This window comes from Hippocampus comes, unplaced genomic scaffold (assembly GCF_001891065.2).
Source record: "Hippocampus comes isolate QL1 unplaced genomic scaffold, H_comes_QL1_v1.1 scaffold238, whole genome shotgun sequence".
NCBI lineage: Eukaryota > Metazoa > Chordata > Actinopteri > Syngnathiformes > Syngnathidae > Hippocampus > Hippocampus comes.
Window position 1 is genome coordinate 72,506 of NW_017806177.1, and position 10,119 is coordinate 82,624.

The following is a 10,119-nucleotide window of genomic DNA, read 5'->3' on the forward strand; positions in this document are numbered from 1 at the left end:
ACATACACACACACACACACCCCAAACTATAGCATGAATAAAAATAAGTTAAGTGTTAATATGAGGACATGAAAACAAAATCATAAATACTCCGGTTTTTGGCAGCCCGTCTAAGCGGCACGTCAGCCCACAGCTGGCCCCTCCTGTCCGACCAGCCTTGCTTTCCTTCCCCTCCGTCAAGCCTAATTCCCTTCTAATGAAATGGCTTCTGAAGGTAATAGCCAGCCAAGCCCGGTGCTCTTATTAAACAAGGCAAGCTCCACTGACACACACGCACGCACACACACACACACACACACACACACACACACACACACACACACACACACACACACACACACACACACACACACACACACACACAAGGAGAAGGTATGTTATGCTCACGGAAACACCTGCTGAGCATCCAGGATCTCCTAATCTTAGGAATGTAAAGCCTTTACGAATATAACACCCTTCTACGCACCCTTTTCGTCTCAAAGCTAAAGATGCTCAAGATCCTTTTGTGTGATTCACACATTTTTCTACAAAGGTGAAATTAACACAAATTATAGTTAGGCTTGGTAGGTGGGAAGATAAGTATTTTGGTAGGGAGTTTAAGTAGATATGAAACATTCCATAAGTATGCCTTTATATACATAAGTAGATTGCTTCGTTGCTACAATATGTTATGCTAGGTTTTTAGCAGCTAGGTACAAAGCTAAAACACTTCTCTACCACATTCACAGACCCGATATAGAATACTTATAGGATATTGACTTAATTTAGCTCAGTAGGTAGTAGATAGGTAGCCAGCTAGTAAGGTAGGTAGGTATTTGGATAGGTAAATACATTGGTAGGCGATAAGATACATCATTAGGTTGGTAGCTAGTTATGCAGGCAGGTCGGCAGATGGGTACGCAAGAAGCTGCAGGTAGCACGGAAAGTTATCATGCTTTCAAAGCTATGGTTTTGTTGTTTGTACATTTTACAGTGGTAACTTGTTTTAACACTTATGTGGCGGTGAAAAACCCCAACGCGTAGCCTGGCAGATTTTATGACCGGTGGTTCCTTTGCAGGAAGTTTCAAGTCACTTATCTCAAATATGGGCCACCATCAGCATTTCTGACCTGTATACTTCTTATAGAGTGCTTATCCCCAATTCTGGGCTCCTGGTGAGGATCTTCTTGCTTGGTTCCCCTCATGAATTCCGTTTAATCCCAAATGGATTATTCCACACCACTTCTGCCTTTGTCTGAGACACTGCGAGCACCCACGGATCTGCAGAGAAGGTGCATTTAAAACCATTAGCTGTGGCCGATACCCTCAGACAAGTGTAATAACATTGCATCAGGCTCGTTAAATGATATCACAACTAGAGAACTCAAAAGAACCGCAACCTCTGCCGAGGCCAACCTCATAAAAGCGCTCTGAGCGGCCGGTGACCTGAACCACTGTTGGATTTCTCAACTTCACATTTCGTTGGCTGGAAGTCGTCTTATCCTTTTCACCCGTCTTTCTTTTTTTGGGTTTTTTTTCTTCCCCGAGGGCCATGAGAAGCATATTTTCCACAGTCTAAACACCAAGCGAGAAGAAGAAAATTAGTTTCTTCCCCGAATCAGTACAAAACTTTTCGTCAGACGAGGCTTATGGCTGCAATTATCAATGCTTATGAACTTGCACCCAAAATCCCCGTGGCCCTCTGAGATACTGTAGCACTGCAAAACTCACACACTCCCACTGATTGGGATGACATGAGCAGGAGACAGATGAAGAGAAGGCCAAGAGGTGCGCCGCGCGGGTCAAGTAGGTCCACCCCGAGGCTGAAAGTGATGACGCAGGACTCATTCATTTTGAAGATCATCATTTCGAGCCGCCGAAAGAGACAAATAATAGAAATGAAATGTTTAGTGGAAACTGACAGCAGTCACTAGAGTGGACAGCCTATCATGTTGTCAGGTTACAGGTTCTCATTATCGGTGCACAAAAGGGTTCAACTCACGCACGCACCTCATTTTCCAACGAAAGCTACTTTCAAACTCTATTTTGTGTTCAGTCTATCAAAAGGCCCAGCGGTCCATTGCAACATACTAGAAGGCTGCTGCTGCTGCATGAAGCAATTTCATAAAACCGTTTGTCATTGGCGACAGCTTTCGGTAACTATAAATCTTCCACTGAGGTCTTGTTAAAACCAGCTGAATCAAAGCTTTGAGTGTTGAAGTCTTTGTTGTTATCCACCCACACTCGGGACAGCAAAGGCCGGTCTTGCTCCCCCACCCACCCAAAGTCTGTAAACCTCCCCCTACCTGCCTTTGATACTGATCTCGGTCAACTCAACCTATAACTCTGTCCAACTTCTTACCATTCGTTTCACCTTTTTATCGATGATGTAATTTGGGCCTTTTCGGGTGGGCGTCTGATGCTTTCATTGGTCCCAGATGTAGCTTTTATGCACGCGCATGAACTGCGTGTGACCACACTGCGTTCTCATGTGGCGGGTGACTGCGTCTTAATGTGGCTCCAGATGATTTTAGTTAGCGCAGCGGCTTAATAGATTCCACTTATGAAGAGATGTCAGCTGGCTTTGTTGGTAGGATGCGCACATTTAATTAGAGTGTTTCTGGAAATAGTGGCTGGGGCGCCTATTTAAGGAGAGGCTTTTATTTCCCTCCTCGCATCACATAAGATGGTCTTTAATAGTGCCCATGGAACATTTGGTCCCACACTTGAATGCACGGGCGCAGTCTGTTGAATGTGGCCATCGATGGTTGCCAACAGCCTCTGAAAATAACCACCCTCTTTCCTTTATTGTTGCCCGTTTTCCTCTCTTTGTGGCAGTCTGCTTCTTCCTTGACAATTGCACCTTGTTTTTGTGGTTCGATTTTAAAAAAGAATAATAATACAGCACAAAAAGAAGCCAAAGTGGGTGAAATTGCTAACCCAGCTCTGGGTCAAAGGGACTGAGCCAATGCTGGGTTGGGTCAGGATTCCGATTAAAAACGGGGTGAACATAGGGGTGCCCAACCAGTCTGTCGCAATTGACTGGTAGTCCGCAGTCTGGTCCCAAGTCGAATTTTGTGTTAGTGCACACTGCACATCAAAGTATTTGGAAAAATAAAGCAAAATTTAAAAGCAGGTTACCTTTAACCTACGGTGTTGTGAGACCTGCATCACCGGAGGTTGCTTAGTGGTCAGCAGTCTGCATTTCAGCTTGCGATCAGACCTGTTTTGTGTGTGTGTGTGTGTGTGTGTGTGTGTGTGTGTGTGTGTGTGTGTGTGTGTGTGTGTGTGTTTGAACTGCGACCACACAGTTTTGCTAGGATTAGTGTGTTTTGTGTACTACACGCACACAGTTCCTTCATTCATCTTCACACTGGGTCCATGTGATTCCGGAATCAGCTCACTTGTGCCGGCTCATATAACGTCGTCGTTAATGCCCGCGCACACGCATCGTTACGCTGCGTTACAACTTGCCTACCGGCAAGTGTAAATGTGAACATTTCTGTGGTTGTCTGCGTAGACGCGTGTGGGAAAATGGGCCCGAGCATGAAAAACGCTCGTAAACAGAAGCCGCTATCAGTGATAAAGCGCTGCCCTTAATATGTCCCTATTTAGCCCGTTGTGCGTTTACTGTGAGAAAAAAGGCAGATAAGAGCCAAAAGAAAAGGGAAGGGCATTTAGTGGGGAATAATTGGTTTGGAGGCACGCTGAGAGCGGCGGGGGTAAGGTGGAGCAGGCGGAAGAGGGAGCACTGTGGGAATGGAGGTGTTTACCCACGCCCTGCGGGACAGACTCGGACATGGGAACACACTTTTGCCCTAACTAAACATGGCTGCTGCTTTTGCGCAATTCGCAGGCAACAAAACTCACCCCGCCATCCGTCATTCACTTCCATTTGTGTGTGTGTGGGGGGGGGGTATTCTTATTTTATACAGTACTGTACATGAATATTGTTGATGAAGCATTTTGGCACAAAAGGGGAACTGTGTGAAACGGGGTGAGTAGTATAAGAGCATGAAGGAGATTTTCTAGTTGAAAGAATGCCACTAAGTCCTTGTTTCCTGTTTTGTTGCATTGGCCACCACAATCCGAAGGTCTGTAACATTCTCCGGTCAAAATACAACAAGGATATAGAATCCAGCACTCTTAATACTGTATCCACTTGTTGCATTCCATTTGAAATCGCTTTGTTTTGAGGAAGGGCGGTGTTGCCATCCTAGCAGCTTTTCTCTACCCTCAAGTAACTTTTTTTTTTTTTGAAGTTGTTAGCGACAAATCCAGCCGCCACTTCTGTGGTGTTATTGGGGGCTTCTTGAGACTCAGAGCAGATGTTCATCCTTCGGCAGTCCAGACTGCTAATGAGTGGCGCTTGCCGAACGCCACCAATGATTGAACTTGATTCATGGCCAGCACTTTGTTTCAGTACTGGTTGTTCTTAAAATGTGCTCTTTAAATAAAATTGAGTCAAATCGACTTCTGTGATACAGTAACCATGACATTTTTTTTCAGAATTTAAAACAGTTTCCAGGTGCTGTAAGAAGTCTCGGACATTCTTCCAGGAAAATACACACACAATTAAGTGTTAAAACTCACTTGGGGCAGTCCGGGTGAAATTGTTCACTTTTGGTGGGCGAGTATAAAAACTGAATTGGTCTTGGCAATTTTTTTTTCTTGAGGTGTATTGTGCCATCTTGTGGTGTACGTCCGCAATGATTCCTAGTTTGTAAGATTTCAAGATGAGGTTTGCAATTGCACATACGTTGTAATAAGTTGTAATACAAAGTCCCCATTTACAAGAATAATAATGCCGACATTTGTGTATTGTCCTTCTTTTCTAGGACGCTGATTCCTCTTCTTGATGCCGATACTGGTCTGTTGGTGCTGGCTGGCATGGTAACACTTGCGTGTTTCTGATAATTGGGTTGCGGAGAAAAGCACTTTTTTTTTCTCGTGTGCAGGTAGTTTATTTGTATTTTGAGATGTTATTTCTGGGCAGGGCGACACAGTGGCGGATTGCTTCGAAGTGTCCACCTCGGAGCCCTTCCTCTCTCAAGGCGAGTTTTACTCCAGTGCTTCCTTGAACTTTTTTTGTAACTTACTTAAAAAAAAAAAAAATATATATATATATATCCTGGTCTCAAAATCACGGCATGGCTTTGGTCCTGAATACACGAATTCAAGAAATGTTAATGGTATTTATTTTTTTTTAAATCAACATTAAGTTTTAGCTGTTGAATGCTTTTAATATTATATACTCTACAGTATATAATATAATTGTGTCCAGTGTAAATAAGGTATTAGAGTATCATTTGTTTTTGTATCAATATTATGCTGTTGCCGGTGTCATGAAATACACTGGACTTTTTCTTGCATAATTTGTAATAATTGAATATATCTTATTTTACAAATAATGATATTTCATTCCAGTATTGCTGTGTATGCTCTAGTACAGCGGTGCCCATTACGTCGATCAAGATCGACCGGTAGATCGCAGACTGGTCCCAAGTCGATCGCGAAGTGTGTAGAGGAGGAAAAAAACAAACAACCATTTGTGCTTCTTTGTGCATGTTAGTAATATATATTTTTTGTGTTAATGTACACTGGACCCTAATCATCCTATAAGTCTCATTCTCACAAAAAGTATTAAAAAATGAATAAAGCAGGTAAATCTCTAATCTACGGCGGCGCGTGACGTGCGTCACCGGAAGTTGTTAGCGCTCAGCAGTCTGCAATTGCAGCTTGTCATTGGAGCTGTTGCGCTATATCTTTTATCGTTATCATTATTCTCATTCAGAGTTTGTTTCATGTACAATTCACCGAGGGCACGGGCAAAGAATAGGAATCTAGAGGGCTCAGGGAAGCACTTTAAAATGGCACGTGTGAGCTACAATAGTTAACAGGCTGCAAAAGTGCATCGCATGCCTCCGTGTCAGGCTGTTGCGCTTCACGGCGTGCGTGCGTATGTCCGTGCGCGTGCGCGGTAACGGGTCGATCGCGGGAAGTTGGTTGATCGAAAAGTCGATCTTCGGTCCAAAAAGTTTGGGCACCCCTGCTCTAGTGTGATGTGTTGTGATATGCATTCTGATTCTGATATACAGTATTGTCATGACCCCAAATCTCCTCCTAAATGTGCGCTCGCTAATAACTGTGTTTAGCTGATGACTTGCGTCCGTTGATCCAACTGTAGTGAGCCACTGTCTGACTGAGATGTCAAGCCGCGGCGTCGCCATGGTACCCAAGCTGGCGTTGGACGTCATGTCTTGCGAAGTAATGCGAGTGCTCCAGCTGACGGACAACTACATCGTGCCCATCAGCTATCAAGTGCCTCGCAAGGTTTTACTCTTTATACACGCGGACAGCGTATGACACGCGCAAGATAAAATGACGTTTACGGGTTTGTGTGTGTTCGATCAGAATTCCGGCCATGACTTCCACGCTGACCTCTACCCCGACACGGCAGGCGTTAGTCCGGCCATGGCCGCGGCGGAGTGGTGGCAGGGAGGGAACAAGCAGGTAATGGACATACTGCTCAGCGAGATCAATGGATGGAAAAACTAGAAAGCTCCAATGACTGGTGTGGTTTATGCTCAGGTACAGAAAGTCAGCCTGCATCCGGACAAGCAGCCCAAAGCTGCCAAGGCTCCATCAGACAAACCGTCACCGGCAAGGAAGGATCTTAGCAGCGGCGAGAGCAAGGTGGGAATACATTCATTTTGGCAGCGCTATCCGAAACACTGACCTAGATTTACAAATCATGAAATTGTACACATTTTTACCCATCAGTCTTTTCTATTCATTTCATACCATTTGTTTTGGCTGTACTGCTTCCAGGATGTAAAATTATTGTTATTATTATTTTTTAAATCAGAGTTTAGTCTCTGTGTTGCCATGTCAATGTAATCTGCCTTCACACTCGATCACACTTGCTGGCGTTACTGAAACTACTGTATGTTAGCGTTGGGGGGGCGTCTTTCACCAATCAAATTTCCAATTTGGCCTCACAGGGCCAGAACGCTGGCTCCCAATGACATTGGCATTTTTCCATCCTCTGATTGGTTCATCAGAGCAAAACTTGTTCCATGCTAACTTTGACTATGATAACATGTCTGTGGTGACTTACGTACATGAATACATTTAATAATCAACACTTTGATATGTTTGTTTGAATTTGTTTCTATATTGTCATGTTATAAAATAAATCTCGATTTTGAAGTGCTCCAGATGACATACATGGCACGATCGCATGCTGCGGTATATTGTTTTTGCGAAGTATCGACACGATCGCGGTGGTATCGAGAGATGGATTAAGACCCTATTGAAGTTCTCTAGTAGCAAGTGCAGAGCACATCCTTGTTTTGTAGCCAACAGAAAATGCGCTAAGCTATTTTCGCTTTGCCACAGGACGCGGCACGTGGTTGTTCCACCTCCAGCAGTCCTCTGAGCACCCCCACCAGCAGTGCCGCCGCATCCCGCTCGCCCTCTTCCACTTCGGGGCTCTCCTCGGGCTTTCTCCCTTCGCCAAGTCCGGGCCAGGCAGCCAAGGCTTTCCAGACCTTCCTTGGTCTGAACACACACGTACACACACAAATCCCTGCCAATGACAGTGAGCTATAGCGCTGATTGGCCAAATGTAGTAGCAGCGCCCTCTAGTGGTACTGGAAACATGTTCACAGAATTAAATGTTCAAATTGTGCGTCATGTTGAAGGGATTTCACCTTTGGAAAATCCAGTTCAGTAAATTTGTTGCGTACAGTTCAGTCATGCAGTATTTAACTCTTAAGTACAACACATTCATTGTGTTGAATATTTTAGTAGTGTTTCTTGTGTTCAATGAATATTATTCGAATTAGTCATTATTTTATTCTGCCGTTTTTGCTTGCCGTTTCTGATGATGCATGATCCAGGACCGACCTCCAAGTTCCGGCACATCCAGGGCGTCGTGCTGCACCGTGACACGCACATCACCAACGTACGCGACCTCAACCTGACCACGCCGGGCGAGTGCGACGGCTTCTGCGCCAATAGCCAGTACGCCGCCGTGCCCCTCGCCATAGCCGGCGGCCAGATTGCCATCTTTACGGTATGCTGCTGGAGAAAACAAACAATAAAAACAGTCAAAGATGTGAACTGAAGGAATGAGACTTGACTCTTCTCCCAGCGCTCGCAGCCAGGCAAGCTGCCGGACGTCGCTCTGCCCACCATCCAAAACTCTGTCAATGTGGCGGACCTTTGTTGGGACCCCTTTGACACGCATCGACTCGCTGTGGGTGAGTGACTGGACAGCCGACTTACCAAATGCGTACATACAAACGCGGGCACCCAGTTTTAGAGCATAATGTCGTAACATCTGTATAATTTGTGTCTAGCTGGTGAGGATGCTAAAATCCGAGTGTGGCAAGTACCAAAGGGCGGCCTTAAAGAGACTCTGACTGATTCTGAACTCATCCTGCAAGGTGACAAAAGAGAACCCAAGGGCATCAAACAGTATGGGTACATGAACGTACGGAAAATGAGCAGCAGCAGCACTCATGTGATTCCTCGTAGGCCACACTGAGAAAATCTACTCCATCAAGTTCCACCCTTTGGCCAGCGACCTGCTGGTGTCGTCGTCTTATGACCTCACTGTGCGACTGTGGAACCTGGAAGATGGCGAGCAGGTGCAGCTCCTCACCGGACACCGGGATCAGGTGGGCCAGCATGTCGCTTTCACAATGAAAAGTGTTTTTTAAGAAGTCACGCAGAATGCTGATCAAAGGATCGACTCACGGCCACAAAGTGTCACAATACAAACAACAGATTTCGCAATGGACCCTTCCTTGTCAATCTGTGTATTTGGGGGCCACCTATAAATAACGCAAAATTCATCAGCCAGATTTTACAATTTGTCGACCTGCTTTGTTCGGTTGTGGTCGGACTTCATTTCCTCTTTCAAGGAGCGCTTGGAAGGAAATGATGATGAATCCTGGTTTATATGTTGTCACTTGCCCCCTCGTGTGTTTGTCGTTCAGGTGTTCTGCATGGCTTGGAGCCCAGATGGCAAGCAGCTGGTTACAGTGTGCAAAGATGGCAAAATTCGTGTCTACGACCCACGCAAGTCGGATGCGCCTGTGCAGGTTAGCGCACATAAATACGTTAACATTCACTCGTTTTTCTTTTGTTTTTAACCCGATGTGAATTCATCTAATGTGAATCGTCAAATTGTTCATCATCAAGGTTTTTATTAACTGCGCAGGCAATGTTTAACGTAGTATTCTGTTCACATTCTGCCAGACAAGCAGAAATGGAAGTTAAGCCTTCAGTAAAGCTTAAATGTGCACATGTAGCCATGAGCGAAAATCTGAGGGATCTCTGTAGTCACCGATGTGTTTCCTTAGCTACATTAAAAGACGTTTGCGTTTTAGGAGGGTCCAGGCCCTGATGGCCACAGAGGCGCTCGCGTGGTGTGGGTGTGTGAGGGCAAGTACCTGCTGGTGTCTGGATTTAACAGGTATTTTGAACATCAACACTACTTGACGTGTCTTTCCTCAAAAAGTGAGCTGATCTCATGAAGTACTTTAGGTGGTGCGACGTCACGTCAGTTTACTTTGGCAAGTATGCTTGCTAAATTGATGAGCCTCGTGTGAAGGTGGTTTGTTTGTGTTTACTATAAAAAACGAGAGTAATAGTTTATGTCACATTGATTCATGATTGTGTACATGCTAGATCAGGGGTCAGCAACCCAAAATGTTGAAAGAGCCATATAGGACCAAAAAAAAAAAAAAACAAATATGTCTGGAGCTGCAAAAAAATAAAAGCCTTCTATAAAACTTACAATGAAGGAAACACATGCTGTATGTATGTAGGAGACTGGACTGTCTCAGAATTGTTTGTTATTCATTACTTTGTTATGTGTTCACAAACGCCCCCATAGAATTTATTTTGTGATTTCCTCGCTTGATTTTTTTGTTTTGGTGCATTATTTTCACTTTTCTTAAGCCCTGTTCACACGGCACACATTTGGTCCGATGCTGCACCGAAATATTTTGTTGCGATGTATTTTACACCGGAGCAAATTTTGTGGAGCGGTCACACGTGCAAAGCCGCTGAGCGTGACAACTCCGGCGCAGCGTCGAAGCAGCTCCACTTGCGGTCACACGTGCA

At 44.8% G+C, this 10,119-nt stretch overlaps 1 protein-coding gene across 1 annotated transcript in view; it reads left to right on the plus strand.

Annotated features, from left to right (window-relative positions):
• Window positions 1-10,119, plus strand: part of coro7 (coronin 7) — a gene marked incomplete at its 5' end in the record, with an annotated part of 78,579 nt that overhangs the window by 63,666 nt on the left and 4,794 nt on the right. The window contains 12 exons of the mRNA XM_019897350.1: window positions 4,818-4,872; window positions 4,976-5,033; window positions 6,167-6,312; window positions 6,394-6,492; window positions 6,571-6,675; window positions 7,381-7,540; window positions 7,884-8,059; window positions 8,138-8,246; window positions 8,346-8,432; window positions 8,524-8,666; window positions 8,988-9,092; window positions 9,381-9,466. Of these exons, the coding sequence (XP_019752909.1) occupies window positions 4,818-4,872; window positions 4,976-5,033; window positions 6,167-6,312; window positions 6,394-6,492; window positions 6,571-6,675; window positions 7,381-7,540; window positions 7,884-8,059; window positions 8,138-8,246; window positions 8,346-8,432; window positions 8,524-8,666; window positions 8,988-9,092; window positions 9,381-9,466 (1,329 nt within the window). The remainder of the gene's footprint in view (window positions 1-4,817; window positions 4,873-4,975; window positions 5,034-6,166; window positions 6,313-6,393; window positions 6,493-6,570; window positions 6,676-7,380; window positions 7,541-7,883; window positions 8,060-8,137; window positions 8,247-8,345; window positions 8,433-8,523; window positions 8,667-8,987; window positions 9,093-9,380; window positions 9,467-10,119) is intronic.